The sequence below is a fragment of the Trematomus bernacchii genome, unplaced genomic scaffold (assembly GCF_902827165.1).
Source record: "Trematomus bernacchii unplaced genomic scaffold, fTreBer1.1, whole genome shotgun sequence".
Classification (NCBI taxonomy): Eukaryota; Metazoa; Chordata; class Actinopteri; order Perciformes; family Nototheniidae; genus Trematomus; species Trematomus bernacchii.
The window spans coordinates 7,212,399-7,231,470 of NW_022987821.1; the positions used below are offsets into that span (position 1 = coordinate 7,212,399).

The 19,072-nt window shown below is 40.6% G+C and overlaps 1 protein-coding gene across 1 annotated transcript; it reads right to left on the bottom strand.

Annotated features, from left to right (window-relative positions):
* Positions 1–1,955: 1,955 nt before the first annotated feature.
* On the bottom strand, positions 1,956–19,055 carry LOC117499245 (transmembrane protein 163-like). Its single transcript, XM_034151627.1, has 8 exons — positions 18,712–19,055; positions 17,613–17,732; positions 13,037–13,080; positions 12,839–12,930; positions 9,150–9,246; positions 5,310–5,421; positions 4,558–4,699; positions 1,956–4,251 (listed from the first exon to the last, which is right to left on the bottom strand). Exons 1-8 carry the CDS (start codon positions 18,890–18,892, stop codon positions 4,191–4,193), a joined length of 849 nt encoding a protein of 282 aa, XP_034007518.1. The 5' UTR covers positions 18,893–19,055; the 3' UTR covers positions 1,956–4,190.
* Between the last annotated feature and the right edge of the window lie 17 nt (positions 19,056–19,072).

The following is a 19,072-nucleotide window of genomic DNA, read 5'->3' on the forward strand; positions in this document are numbered from 1 at the left end:
AAATCTTTCCATGATTAGGATCTGTGTCGTCTACTTCTGTGCGTCGCATAAGTCCCATATATGTTTGTCTTGAAATCACATCCATCAAAAGCACATTCTATGGTTTCATGTGGGAATTGATATGTTGAAAATAGTCTTTTGTATTAGGATAAAATTAGTCACACATTTGACATGTTAAAGACTGCACATCTTCACACTCGTCAGTTTCCTGCGAATTGTGGGATCTATACAAGTGTGTTCGCAGGCCACTCCATGTCTTAAAGGAGCAAGGGCAGTTTAAATGAAGACGGGGTACTCACGACCAAAGGTACCGTGCTTCGATAGTGCTTGAGAAGTGACCCTCCATTGCCATCCCATAAGCTGCAACCTAAAAAAAGTGAGGATAAATAGTGTCATCACATGGAGCGAACAGGCTGGTTTAATGCTACTGCCATTTACCTACATACTTTTTGGACTAATATGTTTTATCATACAAAGCTTTAAAAATGACACCCAATTGTATTTACTCATTGACGCCAAACATCTACTCCAAACTATAGTTAATGGAACATCTACCGTAATTGCACAAACATTTGGAAAACAGACAATGCAGAAATAAATGCTTAATATCCAGGACCCAATGTTTTAGGGATACAATATTAGTAACAGTTTGTATTATCAAATCCTAGATATTTGTATATAGTCACCGTTTGTGTTTCTAACAAATGCTTCCTGGCCTTAGCTTATTCACCGATTTCTTAAACTTGTATAAAGCAAACTAATATGTTGGCACCGTTGATTCAGTGTTTAATAAAATAATGACATTTACCTACTCAGTTTTGTTATCTTCGTTCAACTTCTCTCCGTTAGCGCAGTCGGTCGGGTGCTGTGAAACAAATATTGAAAATATTTAACATGCTTCACAAGAAAAAAAAAACAACTTTACTTGCTCTAGCCATCATCAAGTGTTCACCCATAAATATGACAAAACATAAGTTGGGCAGGTAGGCCGCTCCTCTTGAGAAAATGCAATGCCTTATTATAATAAAGATGAAACCGTTTCATAAGCATATAGGCAAGACTAGCATCCTTATCAGGGATACCTAAACAATAAGCGTTGATTGGTAACCGGGTGTGGTTGCATGGCTGCAAGTGTGACAGTATTTAGATCATTACACCCTATTAAAAAGTTGTATGTGCACAAAGACAGGGTCAATATTTCATTAACTTTTGCTAGCTGGCTACTTACCAGGATTTGGAGTTTTCCTGGGGGTTCTCGTCGTGGCGTTTTCTTGCTTGTTGCGAGTGTGATGTTTTAATTAACCAAAAAGTAAAGAGGGCCCGTTTACAAAGCAAACGTAGGATAAATAAACTAAGAACAACTCTCTTATACAAGAAAGTGCTAGGCTAGCAGGCCTCAGACAGAGACAGAGACATTACACATGCAGCCCAGAGGAGAGAGAGACTGCAGCCTTCCTCAGGTCCATTTATGGAGGCCCTGATTGGGTATTGGGAGCACCTGAGGGAGAGGCTGCACCTGGAGGTAGACAATCAAGGGGAGGGGGAGGGAGACACACACAAACAAACCACGGCACGTAACAAGGTGTTTAACCCTCCGGTATCACTCGATTGGACTACGCAAATTAGTCATTCGGGACAAAACTGTCCACTGCAAAATACTTTGATAAAAACATTATGTGTTATGTTCACATTTCGCACCCTTTGGTGATGTTCGGGTCAAATTCACCCGGGACATCTTTCAGGGTTTAAAAAAAATACAGAACTAAATTCAACATGCACAATTCCTTATATATATTGTCTTTAACTCATTCCCCAACAATATAAATGAAATATATGATTCGTTTTTGAAAATACTCTTTGCTAGATCAAATTTAACAATGGGAGAAGTGTCCATCGTTTTTTGTGATAAAAATGTAATTTATGTAAAAAAAATATATACCATGGTTTTAGTTGATTTTAGACATTTTAATGTTACATGTTATACCGTGAAGTGTACACAGTAATTGGCTGAACACATTAGTCTCACAGCACAGTGTGTACATTCAGTTACAGCCACTGCAGAAACACACTCCCGTTCATGACAATCAAAACAGCGGATAATTACATTCATGTTCAACAGTCACCAAACACTGAGCAGTAACATTAAGGCTCTGGATTCACACAGGAACAAACATGGTTAGTGAGTCAGGGGTTTTTACATGATGGTCACTTTACTAAATAATGCCTTGGAGTAGATTAGCCACTGTGCTTCAGTAAACTCTAAAGTGGTTTGCTTTAATACAGATTCACACTGGGATTTAATCATTTACACACTATTACAAAGTTGTCTCCAACATTAATCCAATGTATTGCGATTACTCCACAAGTCAATTTACTTTAATCAGCAAAATCCCTTTTAAATCCCCAACAAACAGCAGCTCCAGATAAGAGAGGACATGTTTCTACTCTTGACGCCAGATAAAGACTGTTGTCTGAAACCATCGCTGCAGTATGAGTCCATGCTATCAGGAGTATCATTTATCATATAGAACAGAAATTAAAAAAAAGTGACAAAGCACAGTTTAACAGACGTCTAAAGCGCTTCTTCTCATCAATAAGATCCAATCAGAGCGAGTGAAGTAGCTGGAAAGTGGACTCCTTCACAGTATCATCTTGAATTTAAAGATTGAGTAATTCACAGCTGTGTCAAATTTATTAAAATGAATTTGAAAACGTAACGACCTGCACAATGTCAGCTCATCATAGATACGTTTCTGTCACAGTCCATCAGGAATAAAGACAAGAAGACTCCAAATTACATCTAGGACCTTCTAAATAATTAGCTTAAAGACACAATAAATAAATACATAAATATATGTAGCATAAAAATGCAAATATCTATGAAAGCACTGAGACTCTGCGTGATGGTTGCCTAACATTTTGAGCAACTTAATCGCACAAACAAACCAAATTACTGAAAGCGGATAAACCAATTAGTAAACCAAACATGTGAAGACAAGCCTCTGTTTGTCACAAACCACCTGATGTGACAGCTGAACTCTTCAAACATTAATTATTGAATTGAGAGTAAACAACAGGATATGGAAAACTGCAACAACAACGTACTGGGACAGTCCTTAAATAAAGAAAGTAATCAATTTAATCAAGTGATCTGTAAAGTTTCTCCAGATAAATCCTACAAAAGCATAACTAAATCTGATGCTACCCAAAGATAGCTTCCTGCAAAATTAGTATTTTTTAAAATGTAGCGCTGTGGTTGTGTTGGAGAGTCAAAAAATGAGATTTTGTTTTGCCTTATTTTACTTGTTTTCTTTGCAACTTGACATATCTTTCCCTATTTGAAGGATGTCCTTAATCGTTTATTGATGCAGTTACTCTCAAATCATGACTTGAACCTCTAGTGCTGACAGTGTGCAGGAATTAAGATCTCTATTATCTCTTGTATTAAAGAAGCTTGTTTGTATATTTACTACAGGTCTGTAATGTGCTATACTAGATGCAGATGCACATGTTTCCCTGTGTGTGGCAGGTACCTCTTTTGCTCAGTAGATGGCACTAGATGTAAATGTACTTTGTCACCACAAATAAATCAAAAGAGGTTGCAACATGAAGCTAGTTTCTGATATGTTCCCTCAGTGAATTGTAAGCCATGACTTGTAAGCTGGCGCTGGCGTTGGGTTTCTGACACAGTGCCCCTGTCTCGGTTCCAGTCTTAATAAAGTCACATGTTGCTCCGCCTCTGTGCTTTTTAACCTCCTCTCTCGTCATACAAGAGACACCATGAATCCCCCCGTGCTACATCAGCTACATCCATCTCTCTCGCCTGCCACACGTTTTCACATTTACAGCAAAGGCCTCTAGGAACCATGGGGAAAATAAACTGCTGTGTGTTGACTTACTGAGGTACTGAACATTATTTACTCTCTGTACAAAAATGTGTTGCTGCTAAGGAGCTCTTGAACCCCTTAGTTGAAACACGAGGCGTTGGAGAACAGACGGCTGTTAAAAGACATAAATATATTAGATGTACACCAAATTTGAAAACACTTAAAATGTGCCGCAGCGTCCTCCTGGGCTCAGATGTGAGAACGGTTGGAGTACAGACACTGTAGCCTGAACGCACCTCCAGGACTCAATGTCTGTCAGTCAGTCTGTCCTTCAGCCCCTACTAACCCTCCTCTTCCTCTTCGTCACTCAAAGCGCTCGTAGTTCCTGGTTTGTCGGACCCGGGGAACCATGTCGACCAGCAGCCTGCGGAGATACAAGAGGAGACTTTTTAGTAATGGAAGAGATCCCAATAAAAAACGTTCTCATCTGTTAGAAAAATATCACTCGCCACCGGCTTGAGCTTCAATAACAGGATTAGGTGCTCGTGTATAAAAGAAATCCCAATTTGGGATCAATAATGTACATTTAAACTAGTCTAATCTGTACATAATGTTGTCTTTTATCAAAATACTTCACTATTACACTGTAAAAACTCACAATCTCAAATGAAACAAGTTTTTTGTTACATTGCATTTTTTCCAGTGTAAATAACCTGTAGAATAAACTCACTTGACTCCGTATGCGAGGATGATGAGTCCTATGAGGACACCTATTGTCGCGTCCAGGTACCACACCTGGGGCTCATGCTTGAACACTTCGGCACTGATGAGGATGGAGAACCCCATCACCCCCCCCACGAGGGAGTTGAATCCTGGAAAGAGAGAGAGTTATAAAGTAGTTTAAAGGTCAAAGATGGGTTCGGGTCAGGGGCCGACTGCCCATTGGGAATACCGGGAGTCACCCCGGTGGGCCGGTACCGAAGTGGCCGGTCGGACAAGTCACTAGCACCCCCAGCTCCCCCTATATTAATAAACTTGCCTTTAAAGTCACCTGATGAGTGCATTTTGTAGGATAAGTGTTGGAATTCGGCCCAGTAACACGTGACATCTCCTCTAACAGCGTACAGCGCGTAGCGGCAACGTGCCTCTAATGTCAGTCAGATGCTCAGAGGTCATCTCATTAATCATCTCGTGTTTCGGTGATGGTTTGCAGCCTACGTGTTACTCCATGGCAAGAATGTACGTGTGCCTTCATACAGAATATGTGTCACACTGGAAGTTACACTGGGATGCTGCTACTAGGAAAATACTTAATGAGTAGAAAACACTTCCTAGTAGGGATGTGCCTAACGATACTGTTCAGAATCAGAATCAGAATTCCTTTGTAAGTCCTGCATCGAGGAAATGTGTGTGTGTGTGTGTGTGTGTGTGTGTGTGTGTGTGTGTGTGTGTGTGTGTGTGTGTGTGTGTGTGTGTACCCACCATCAGTGATGAGGGCCCGGCTCGTGAGCTTTTTGCCGAGCATAAACTTGATGACAGCCAGGATGATGCACAACGAGCCGCTGACGATGGACACGGAGAACAGGAAGCTATCCTGAGAGAGAAAGAGGGGGTCATGGTTTATAGAGTTACTGGTGTTTAATACTGGAACCTCCCTAAAAGTTCACTACTGGTTTATCCATCTACAGAAATACTACTTTTTTTTAAACTAATATTTTTGTAACCATCATGCACTGCATTCTCCCCTCGACCATTCACTCAAACTATACTCCATAAATTCTCTCCATCTCTATCAAATATTCTGTCATTTTCTCACCTGTCCTTTTGGTTTTAAAGCATTTGAACATGTGTCTCTTGTTGCTCCTGTAGTGAGTCTGAAATGTAAATGCATGAAGGAGAGATGGAGGAGAACAGAGGAGGTAGCTGCAGAGCCTCGGTGCCTCTGCGGCAGCATTAATATTGCACTACGGCCCTGGAGCCATGAAAAGCTACTGATGGCGAGACGGAGAGAAAAACCTCAGCAAGGATCTGAGACAATATCACCTCAACAGCAACAAGGACACGTTTGTCACACACTTCTTTTTTAATGAGAGCTGTGCATGACTTGCTACGAGTCTGTATCTTATGGAATATTTCTTTGCCATTTAATTCCTCAAAATGCAATATTAAAATTGACTTGTGTACATTCGTGGGGAATCCATTTGAAGAGGGTGAGCTGGCATTTCGGTCGTCACGAAAAATACAAACACACATTAGCAAGAGAGATCAGACTAGAATTTAAACACAGTGCCTGACATTTACATTTGACTTCCAGAGATCGTTGAGCAGAATATGTAATGAATGAATCAGGGTTGGATGTGGAGAAGTGATGCAGATGTTGCATGTCTGGAAGCTCAGTAGTTGTGCAATATATTTAGCAAAATTAAGGGGTAAGCACTAAGTGATATATAAAGAGCAGATGGGCAACATGTAAATGCTCTAAATTAAAGTATGTGTTTATAATTAGCACAAACATTGCACAACATGGAAACAACTACAAGCTGTTTTGGTCTTTTAGATGTGAAAGTGCAATAAAAAAAGTATTGTGTCCCTAAAATCAATTGTGATGAATAATTGTGATCTCAATATTGATCCAAACAATCTTTACATATCATTTTGGCCCTAATTCACATTTCGTCACGTGATTTAGAAACTAATATCTGCCTCATCTTGAGTTAAAAGGATCATACATTGTCCTGCATCGGGGTAATGTGTGTGTGTGTGTGTGTGTGTGTGTGTGTGTGTGTGTGTGTGTGTTTCGTCCTGCATCGGGGAAATGTGTGTGTGTGTGTGTGTGTGTGTGTGAGTGTGTGTGTGTGTGTGTGTGTGTGTGTGTGTGTGTGTGTTTCGTCCTGCATCGGGGAAGTGTGTGTGTGTGTGTGTGTGTGTGTGTGTATGTGTGTGTGTGTGTGTGTGTGTGTGTGTGTGTGTGTGTGTGTGTGTGTGTGTGTGTGTGAAGACGTTTAAGGTTTTCTGGCAGCTTTTGATTGGATTTCATGAGCAGCACAGAGTTTGTGAAATGTTCTGAGGTCCCCTGCAGCCCTTTAAATTAATTGAACATGTTACGGGAGGCGTGTGGTGCAGTGGGTTGTACGTTGGTGTTGGGATCAGGGGGTCACAGGTTCAAACCCCACTGCAGTCAGCATGTCGTTGTGTCCCTGAGATAAAAGCGTCTAACAAGTGACATGTAATGTTAAATGGGAGTTAAAAGGTTGATGAAAAGCCTTGTATTGGCTGCTAACGGACACTAATTGGGCTCCGAGGACAACAGGAAAAGTCCATAACTTAACATCCCCTCTTTCTCTCCTCCCTCCTCTTTCTCACTGCTGCATACCTAGGCAGCTGCTCACCTTATTAACAATTCATGGAGGAAGAGAGAGGGAGGAAATAAAGCAGCATCTGCATACTGAAGAGGGCAGTGAGGAACGCTAAATATAACTCAGAGTGTGATGCAGTGTGTTAGCAGCCGACTGTGAGACAGAAGAGGAGCAGGTCGACTCACAAAAACACAATCTGTCTGCCTCCCGCGCCTCAGTCTGCCTTTGTTTAGATTTTCATATTTATTATGCTCTGCTGCTCTGTGTGTGTGTGTGTGTGTGTGTGTGTGTGTGTGTGTGTGTGTGTGTGTGTGTGTGTGAATAATGTCACAAATCTCAGGTGTGATGACTTCCTGAAATAGTTTTATTACGCTGTTGCCAGGCGATAATCATCACGTGGTTTCAGTGTTGAGTCTCTCAGCGTGATGGTGATGAGTAAACATGGGAACATCGTGCTTAGCTGAGCTGAATTACCGCAGAGAGGATATTCAGGATCTTCCCCGGCCTCTTTCCACTTTACATCTATGATACAATCCACACTGGTGTAGTTTTAAACATAAGAGGAAAAACAGGTGTCTGGTTTTGCCTACATTTGCATTTTACAGGCTTTAAAAATACGCTTTTTTAAGCATTTTGTGAAATTTAATTTAATTTCTAAGGCGATAATAGCAGAAAACAAGATCTTAAAAGCCATATATATGAAATATCAACATATCACCAGGAAGTTGAATATGAACTATACTGAAATGAGCATAACGAGGCCCAATTAAAGGTACCTCAATGCACCACTTCTGCCGGGACACATAACACTAAATTAAAACTAAATTATTAAAACTTTCAGGAGATTTTTCAGAGCCAAAACTTCCCATCTGTTCAGTAGCACAGCTTTTCCTCAGAGACCTGCACCATGTGACCACGTCTTATTCGATGAACTTCAGTTCAAAAGGCAAGACGGGGACAAAATCAGCTGCAAATCACATAACTGGCTGCATGGTGTTTGCTTTGGACGCTGAGGAGTACACGCAGATTTGGAGAAGATATTATTAGGCACTAAGTCAACAGGGCTTTTTTTGGGGGGTGGATTTGGATACAAATCCTCGTCCCTGGCAGACAGCACGGAGAGCAGAAGGCTGGACAGAGTGGTCGTTACTATCTGGCCAAAATATATGTAAGAATAGCCACAGATCAAACCAAAAAATCTGATTATACACCAAAAGTTTGGCTTCAATTCGGCAGCTTGGAACGACAAAGCTGTGTCGTGACCCTGTTTGAGTAATAAAGCCATCTAGTACTATGTTAATGTGTTTGGGGTTAAATGGATAATATAATCTGTCCCATATGGTGCGTGCTATAATCCAAAACTCTGTGGCGTCCCCAGTTTGAACTAAAATCCGACCTCTGCACCACGGTCAGAGATATTTCCTAATTTATGATGTTTACTATGCGATGTTATAATCATTATCTAGTGTTTTCGTGAGTAAAAATTTAAACAATTAAATATTTTCTCAATCTTGAATTGTCATACTGGCTTTTTTAGCATTGTTTGAACCCACACTATGTACATTTCTGTCAAAAGGGGGCTCTCCATTAAAACAATAACGAAAGACAGACTTTGTATAGGTATTGCTAAGAAGTGTTGAATCCTGGGAAATGTAGTTTTTTTCACCACAATTGAAGTGAGCTTTTCCCTTCATAGGATTCCCTAATTGTTCATATTTCAGGAGCGTTTATCTGGAGCCAAATTAAATGCGTAATTCTCCTCCTCATCAAAGCAAACGTAGCAGGTGAATAAAGCAATTTCACATCCAAAGAAAGTGTGTTTTCATCTGTTTAAAAACTAGAGATAGAAATGGTGGAGATCTAGAAGATGGTGGGATAACAATTGTGACGTAAAACTGGATAATAGAAGCCAAATACAACGTAAATGTATAGCACAGGTGTGTGTTAGTAGTCCATAAGTTCTTACCACTTCAGGTAGCACCTTGGTGGCCAATGCGTGGATGGCTTTACCAATAATGCACAGGGAGGACAGGATGAAAACAACTCCAAGGATAATGCAGGCTCTGTGGAGGAAAAAGAGGTACATTTACCATTTCTGTCAATGGAGTCTGATGGAAGTGTTATATCATGTAATAATAAACTGAATACCACGTAAACTGTGCTGCATATCAGTGCCTTCTGTTTCCATCACTGTCAATTTAAGATACACACTGTGACTGAACCACTGGGACACAGCAGATGTCCTTTTAAAAACCTTTGCCCAATTAACCAGATCCCGAGGACGGACGGACGCACGCACGCACGCACGCACGCACGCACGCACGCACGCACTACATACTGAAATACACCTGAACATCAGCAGGAGAGGACTCTTTAAAGCAGAGACACTACATACTGATATACACCTGAACATCAGCAGGAGAGGACTCTTTAAAGTAGAGACACTGCATACTGATATACACCTGAACATCAGCAAGAGAGGACTCTTTAAAGTAGAGACACTACATACTGATATACACCTGAACATCAGCAGGAGAGGACTCTTTAAAGTATAGACACTACATACTGATATACACCTGAACATCAGCAGGAGAGGACTCTTTAAAGTAGAGACACTACATACTGATATACACCTGAACATCAGCAGGAGAGGACTCTTTAAAGTAGAGACACTACATACTGATATACACCTGAACATCAGCAGGAGAGGACTCTTTAAAGTAGAGACACTACATACTGATATACACCTGAACATCAGCAGGAGAGGACTCTTTAAAGTAGAGACACTACATACTGATATACACCTGAACATCAGCAGGAGAGGACTCTTTAAAGTAGAGACACTAAATACTGATATACACCTTAACATCAGCAGGAGAGGACTCTTTAAAGTAGAGACACTAAATACTGATATACACCTTAACATCAGCAGGAGAGGACTCTTTAAAGTAGAGACACTACATACTGATATACACCTGAACATCAGCAGGAGAGGACTCTTTAAAGTAGAGACACTACATACTGATATACACCTGAACATCAGCAGGAGAGGACTCTTTAAAGTAGAGACACTACATACTGATATACACCTGAACATCAGCAGGAGAGGACTCTTTAAAGTAGAGACACTAAATACTGATATACACCTTAACATCAGCAGGAGAGGACTCTTTAAAGTAGAGACACTAAATACTGATATACACCTTAACATCAGCAGAATAGAGCCCCTTCATATTTAAATACCACCTTTTATATCACGGTGCTTTTGTTTCGAAAGGTTTCATTGGGTTCACTCGTCCCCAATTCCTCTTCTTTTGACAACCTCGAGCTTGTTACCATGGCAACCGTTCTGTACCTGGGCATCCCTATTGAGCCACATCCCCCCCCAAACAAACAAACACAGACAACACTAGCTGCAGGACAAACACACAGATGACGCTGTGTGTGTGTGCGTGTGCGTGTGTGTGTGTGCGTGTGTGTGTGTGTGGGCATTTTAATAGCTTGAAGGTGTGTTTCAGAATATTAAAGCCTGGATATAACTGTGTGTTTATATTTGTGTGTGTTTGTGAAGCCAATCACTGTCTGAGCAGCGTCCTAAACGTTGCTTGAATTCTCCAATTAGCAACGTTGTGTCTGGACGTTTAAATGCAAAGTTTTCACACTTTTACAGAGCTGTCAGGACGTCAGGTTTTATGTATTTCAATGATTTAAACCTTTCCTTTGTGTTTTGGATCGTGACTATACAATTAGACAGACTCATTTACATGTTTTTGTTATTTCGTTTTGTTTACTTTGGAAGTGAGTGACTGCAAAAGCCATTTTTTTCAGCTGTTCATTTAAAACTGAAAAAGCAAACACTGAATATTGAGAGTTGATTTTAAGCAATTATGAATTTATACAGGACTCACAATCCATTAAAAAACATCATCTGTGGAAGCTGTAGTACTGTAAAAAGCACGACCAATCATCTGAGCCGGCCCGGCTAAAATAACTGGATGGCCTACCTGCCTGTCAGCCTTCCATCTGTGCACAAACTTATCTCGTGCCCTCATTGGTCATGTGCGTGTTCGTGTGTTGGAGGAGGCGCTCTGTAAGGAAGTGGCAGATTTTCTCCGGTTGTGTATTTTCAAATTCGAGCGATCTCGAGCCGGTTTCTCAAACTTACCTACCCCACCTTTAAGTATATATACATTTATGTTTAAAAATAACTTTAAAGCAAGACTACCTATTTTAAGATGTGCCAAAGCTTACTATTCAGACAACTTCCGAACTATTTATTAATTGGGAAAAGTGCACTGTCTCTCTATTGACAGATAGAAAATAAATTTACGGATGAATTTGTGTCTTTATGGCCTTTTTCTAGAAGATGGCTTTTCATCTGACTCCTCGCTAATTAGCAGTCTGTGTGTGTGTGTGTGTGTGTGTGTGTGTGTGTGTGTGTGTGTGTGTGTGTGTGTGTGTGTGTGTGTGTGTGTGTGTGTGTGTGTGTGTGTGTGTGTGACTCACTGTTTGAATCTACCAGATGCTCTGACAGTAAGTTTCATGTGATTCATTCAGTAACAGATGCTGTTGTTTTGGCTGAATTAATTTTTTTCTTAAGATCAACTGGTTATTGCTGTCAAAGTAATTTCAGTGCAAAAAAACTGCAAAATAAAAGTGAAGTGCTTTACTTCATCTTTCTGTGGTCGCCTGCTTGCAGCCAGCACCCTGAATATTATTAGTAATACACCCCTCTACAGCATAAAACACGCACGCACGCGCGCATGAAGTAACTAAGGAAACACCTAACATCTCCAGATTAAATCACTATGTAACACTCGCGCTTCTATTGGCTAGCGCACATTGTACGTTACACACACATTGTACGTTACATGCTAAGGGGCGGGACATCTCTAAGCGGTTGACCAATCACAACAGAGCCGGCCAGCTAACCCCACACACACACACACACACACACACACACACACACACACACACACACACACACACACACACACACACACACACACACACACACACACACACACACACACACACACACACACACACACACACACACACACACACACACACACACACACACACACAGGTGATTATGATGATATATACCTATATATATCATTAGGTAATGAAACCATATGGTCAAGCCTAAAACAACTGCAAGTAGTCTTTAAATTGGATTTTAAGACGCAGAATTCAAAATATACAGAAAGACAGCCGTCAACACAATATATTTACTCCTTGGACATGTATTTAAAATATATTTGTATGACATTCTGCAAGATGAATTACATATTTAGTCAGTTTTAATGTAGGTGCCGGTGCAGGTAAGCCATCAAGTAATCACCTCTTTATTACAGCACGGTTTTATGCCTCAAATACAAATTATTTAGACATGTTTTGGCATTCTCAGTTTATGTAGGTATCAGTTATGTCCAGTGCCGAAAAAACGAAACCAATTTAGACTTTTGGCTGCCTGATAATGTCAGGGGTCATATGTACTTAGCTCGACCCTATATTTGTTCCAGAAAACAAGGAGATGACGGCCAACACGCAACATTTTAGACATACAAATGGTAGTTAGCAAACCAATGGGTTACCTGGACAGTCTATGAAGGATACACAAATTAGTAACAGGTATTATTTTGTACTCACAGGTATTCGCGGTGTGCAGAGTGGACCGCTGACGGGTTGCGGTACCGCCACAGTACTATAGCAGAGGACAATACATCCAGGGAGGCATCAAACTGCAGAGAGAAAACACAAATAAAACAGTTTCAGATGATCTTATCTTACCCTACAACATAAAGTGTGAGTAACTAAAGTGAAGAGGAGACTTTAAAGTTGACTTACAGCAAATGCAAAAGCAGAAGCACTGTGGCGCATGATGGACACAGCTGGGAAGAAAATAAAGACACACTGTTAAACAAAAGTAGTCAGTTTGGGTTCAATCAAAATATTAATAGTAGAAAAAGCTGAATTTAAAAGGGGGGACATACACACATCTTCCCACCTTTAATCACCACTTCTTCCTATAAAAAGTCATGCATTTTCAGTCATCTTTTTATGTTACAAACTGTAGTCTGGTCCCAGGTATATATCCCCACATGCAGACATTAAGATAGAAGTCTTTCTGCAGGAGTACTGACACCAGGATAATGGCAAACCTGCCAAACCAGACAGGCCGAAGAGGATGCATTTTATTGACTGAGTGTTTTAATTGTGGCTAAGTGATAATATGATGTGTTGAAAGTAAACACTGAGCATGCACCTGCAAGGGGAAGAGCAAAAGAATCCTCTCCTCTCCTCACAGGTTTATTTTTAGCGACGCTCACTAGGGGCCATAGACTCGCCTCAGCCTGCATGCACAAACCCTTCCCTTTTACTTCTTAATATTATTTCTGATGCAACAATAGCTAAATCATAATTGTATCCACGTCCTAGCTCCTTCCCCCTCCTTCTCAAGCCTCCCTATATCTCCTTTCCCTCTTCTTTCTTTATTGTTTTACCGACAATCAGCCAAGGTGCAATCATCCACTTCCCCAGACCAAAATGAAAACAGAGCTGAATGCTGCCTCTGCTCATGCTTTGGAGAACACTCCAGCACACAGGATGAACAACCCTTGAATACAGATGAGATTGTGAGCTTTGTTTTGTAATATGAGAGATCTGCAGAGATGCAGCATGGAAGCAATAAGTCTGACATATACATCGAGGCACAGTTAATCCCTGCTTTAACATACAAGATGTTCTTTCAGTGCGGTAACAGACGTGTGTGAAAGCAAATACAAGTTGATAGCTGTTCATGGAAAGGGAGGAACCTGATTTCACGCATCGGCTCGAGTTGACATAACAAGGATGCTACGTGACGCGATGAGGCTCTCTTTTTCTGTTCACACATGAAGGGCTTTGACATATCATTAACTGAGCATGTATGTATGCATATATACCTTACAGAAAGGTACAACAAGATGCAATTTCAAAGTGAAATACAAAACTATCTGCTATAATCATCAGAGAGCAACACAGTGACTTGATAGCTTTGCTTTTGGAAGTTATTTCATGCAATGTTATGAAACTTTCCAGCTGTTAGAGGTCCTATTTTGGATGGAAACCTCACCGATCTGCACGTACACATCATGAGCTGGGGGTTAAAGATAATCTAGAAATGTATGCTGCTCCTCTCTCATCCCCTCTTTCCTTCCCCTTTCTCCTAGCTCCTTCATTAGGAACAGAGACAAGAAGCTGTGTGTAAATGAATCTGCTGCGGTGCTTCAAAGCGGAGCCCAGCGACGGCTAATTGGCTCCCAAGAAAGCTTGGTGGGTGTCAGCAGAGACGGAGCTCGAGCATCGCAGCGGGCTATCACACACACACACAAACACACACAGGCACACTAACACACACACATATATATGAGATCTCCTCCGTCTCCCCCCTCTTCCCTCCTTGTCTCATCTGACAAGAAACCCAGGAGTACAGAAGATAAAACACCATCTGAGCTCTGCCTGTTGATTGGCTGTTTCTGGAGCTGCATTATGCAAATCACTGTCAACGATATTCTTTGTACACTTGGTGGACGGATGCTGTTAGTCTGCCGCTGTAACAACACCTTGTTTTGTAAGCTGCAGCGAGGGGGCTGAATTACATACATAACAACGTTCTACTCTGCGGACAAATGATCATGAGCTGGATGGAGGTGACACTGTGGGTCACATACTGTAAAGGCAAAGTCTAAAAACTAATCTGCTTCAGTTTGAAATAGACTGTCCAGTTCAGGCTGAATTAAAGGACATCAAACAGCTAAAGCTTAGAGAACAGTGTTGATCCTATCCTCTAACTCAAAGCAACAGTGAAGTGCGCCTATCCAGACCAGGTCTTTCAAAGCCAAACAGTATCACCTCTATATTAGATGTGAAATGCCAACATGCTATGTTACCAACTGGAACATCGATGTGATAAAACTGACAAATGGCCCTGCCGGAAAGAGAGCTAGAGTAGATAGAGAGAGCGAGAGCGAGAGCGGAGAGAGAGAGAGAGAGAGAGAGAGAAGAGAGCTCGAGCAGCATAGAAGAGATGTAGAGATAGAGAGAGACGTTCGGGAGCTATACTCTCTTCTTATCTACTCTATCTCTATAATATTATTAATAGCATCTCTCTCTCTCGCTCTCCTCTCTCTCTCTCCTCTCTCCTCTCTCTTCTCTCTCTCTCCTCTCTCTCTCTCTCTCTCTCTCTCTCTCTCTCTCTCTCTCTCTTAAAGAAGGCGTCTTTGCCATGTTAGAGTAATGCAAATGTTCTACAAGATAATAGCTGTAATGCTGGCATCATGCAGATCAAACAGGGAGCAGCTTAAGATCATTCATCATGAAGATATGTTTCATAACTTGTTGTTTTGACGTTATCTGTTAACCTGTAGAGACATGAGAGTGGTATCAATGTTCTTATCTAACTCTCAGCAAGAAGGCAAATAATGCTCCATGTCCTTTAATAATAAAATGAAAGTGATCAGTGATTTATAGATGGAACATTTCCGGCTTGTCCTTTTTTATAGTTTAATGAGGCCATTAGGGCTACAAATAGCACTTATTTTCATTGTTGATTAACCTGTTAATTATATTCTAAACTAATCGTTTGGTCAGGAAATTGTGGAAAATGTCCACATCCGTTTCTCAAAATACAAGGTCCCAACATCAAAACCCAACTTTACTCCCTTTAATATCATATATTAAGACTTTTTTGCTAGAAAAATGAACGATTAATCCATTATGAAAATAGATGCTGATTATTTTTCTTTCGATTTTTCTTCTACTGCTCTGCTCTAGATAGCATAAAGGCACTTTTCATATTATTTTTAACACATATATAGCCATTAAGAGCCAAACCCATTATCTTGTTTTTATTCAGGCCACCAATGACGGAGTAATGGTTTTAATCTTTGCCTTCTCTGTGTACTTTCTACCGCCTGAGTCCATTAGTTTCTTCCTTTGAATTATGTCGTACTGTGTTTACTCAGTTTACAATGTCCCCTAATGCAAAGGCTCCTTATAGAAACACACAGTGCGCAAACAGCTGGTTAACAACAGGACTCTCACACCCTCTGTGCACATTGAAATGTTCTTATTTACAATGGGACTCGCTGGCATGTTACCAAACAGGAGGTTTGTCATTGCTTGTTTGCTAATAAATATTAATTTTCACAACAATATTACACAGGAAGTTGCAGGTAGAATAAGAAGTAGAATCTGCACAGCAACGATAAGGTCATAGTGCATCTAATTGACTGGTTGTTGGGTATAGAAACATGTCAATTACTTGCACCATTACGTCTCTTCCACTATTGTATGTCTAGTGTGTTGCATGTAGGAGGATCCTGCCAAATGCTGTAGCTAATGTACGCATGACCATAAAGCCTTGGGTCTTAAGGGGTTAAGTTGAACATACATGACAGAGAAGGAAGCTGAGACAGACCTGCCTAGACTTTATCAGAAACAGGAAGTGGGCAAAACGTTTGAAACAACATGTACTGAACTCAGGAAGAGGGGCTGATTTCTAAAAACAAAATTACTTCACTCCAACAACTCGCTGCACTAACTCTAACCCACGAGGTCAACCAATCCAATTCCAATTCTTAATTTCCTTCTCAAACAAGCCTCTGATTCATTTATTGAACCACTGGTGTTTCTCACTAACTGTTTGTCAGAATGGAAGTGAAGCAACTGTGTGTGTGTTGAGTAACGACCCCGGTCTATATATTAGTCCATATGAAGAACAACATGCTATCTTTACAGGAATCTCTGCACTGCAGCTACTCTGAGCAAATTCATTCAGTCAAAGCCCTGCTCAGTATTCCCTGCAGAGGAAGAAGCATCGTCATGTGAATAAACAAGACATTTGACTTATTTTGTATAGATATCTGACAAAGATTCAAGTGTGTCAAGTGTCAATAATTGGTAAAAATCTAATTTGACAAAGAGAAAAACAGCATGTAACCTGAGTTTGATCTACAAAGTCTATCACTTCAAGCCTTTGACATGCAGAGATATGAAAAATAAGGGATGCAAAAGTCTGAAAAACGTCACAATTCTTCCCTTTCTCCTCTCAATGAATGACTCATCTTATCTATGCAGAAAAACCAGAGCTAAGACTTCTTCTTCTTCCTCCGACAGAAATAAAACTCAAGGTCAAGTTCACACTCTTGACAGCACCAACGCTTCCTGTGGCTTTGTTCACTGAGAGAAGTTGTCATTTGAAGTGGAAGCCGTGGGAGTTTAAATGAAAACAGTATCTTGGTATGAAGGACGTCAAAGCAGCGTGTTTTAAGTGCCGTTGTTTAATCAGCTTTTCAGATGCCACGGTAAATAATAAACCTGTCCTTCAGCTGAAGAACCGAGCAGCAGGCGTCAGTGTTTGACCTGAGGGGGAGTGACTCACTGAAAGAGACGACGGCCAGGATGAGTGTGATCACGATGGAGACCCAGGACACCCAGAGAGCTTTCTTACGATAACTCTGAGCTTCATGAGGCTTCAGACGCATGCTGCTCTCCAGAAGACCTGCAGACAACAACACATGACTCAGAGAGGGATCTAAACTCAGCTTTGAAGCTCTGTTTCCACAATTAGAACAGTATTGAATTAACATAATGAGGCTGCAAAAAATATCATTTCTATCCATCATTACGACGTCTGAACACATAGCGAAAAAAGGGATTTATTTAGTATTATGAAAGAGAGTGTTGTATTTTTGCAGAAAGCAGTATAAAGTTAGTAAACGTTAATATCTTTTAGTTTATCACAGGTTATATCATTATGGCAATATTCAACGTCATCACATAATACATATTTTCCTCTTCCCTAATACCGAACTGATAAGCATTAAACTGACTTAAATCATATGTAAGAGGGATTGTGAGTCATCATCATATATTTATGAAATATATCACTATAGAGTTTCTACCGCTATTCTATGCTATGATTTAGCTAATCTGCATTTAACACAAAGTACAGCAGGAGATGATGGTACTGTCATTAAGTTACGGGATCATAAACATCCTGAGGGAAATATCTGAACCAGACTTCCTGGCAATGCATTCAAAAGTTGTCAAGACATATCACATTCCCCAGCTAAACATTGATGTTGGTGCAAGGGGTAAATCAGTCCTTAATTATTCTTTAGAAAGTAACTTATACCTACACATTATTTATTATTTTATTACACTACTAAATGATTTGTGTGCAATTAAAACAGAAGTTATTTTCCTTTTTCCAGAGAAAATCCAGTAACGATGTCCTACTGTTAACAAAATGCACCTCTACAAATTAAACTAGTGGACTAACTATTTAAGTCACAAAAGAATCAAATTATTTTAATTAATTAATACAAAATCAATCCCAACTGTGTTTGTCTACAACAGTAAAAAGCTATTGATGCAACAATATTATCTAGAATTGCCACAAATACAAATATATTGATGCTAATACTTTTACTTGAGTAAGATTTTGAGTATTTTTTAACATGTATCCCACCGCCTACCTCCGTCGTCCAAGCTGTCTGTTATCTTCATCTCCTGGTCCATCTTGAGACCCTCTCCCCGACTTTCAGTGTCTGTCTGCGGCTGCTGCTGCTCCGGGGATTCCTCCTTCTCGCACTGCCCGTTCTCCACAACAACCGGGTCCGAAACGGCGGTGGATTCTGCCGGTGTGGAGTCCGTCATCTTCTGGGCACGTTGCGGTTCCAATTACGCACGCCAAAAATGTCTCACCTGGGCGAGAAGTGCAGGCTTTCAACGGGGGAGACACCCAGAGACAGAGAGGGGAGGGAGACGCCAGGTCCAGATGCGCTAAACTGCACAATGTGAGGTGAAGCAAAACCGGAAATTAACAGATGGTTGTTT

What these genes read in the sequence shown, in the direction of transcription:
- LOC117499245 (XM_034151627.1), bottom strand. Translation starts at nt 18,892, where the DNA reads ATGACGGACTCCACACCGGCAGAATCCACCGCCGTTTCGGACCCGGTT. An exon ending in AGACAGCTTGGACGACGGAG is followed by an intron (nt 17,733 to 18,711) that starts GTAGGCGGTGGG and finishes TGTTGTCTGCAG; the next exon opens with GTCTTCTGGAGAGCAGCATG. An exon ending in CCGGGCCCTCATCACTGATG is followed by an intron (nt 4,700 to 5,309) that starts GTGGGTACACAC and finishes CTCTCTTTCCAG; the next exon opens with GATTCAACTCCCTCGTGGGG.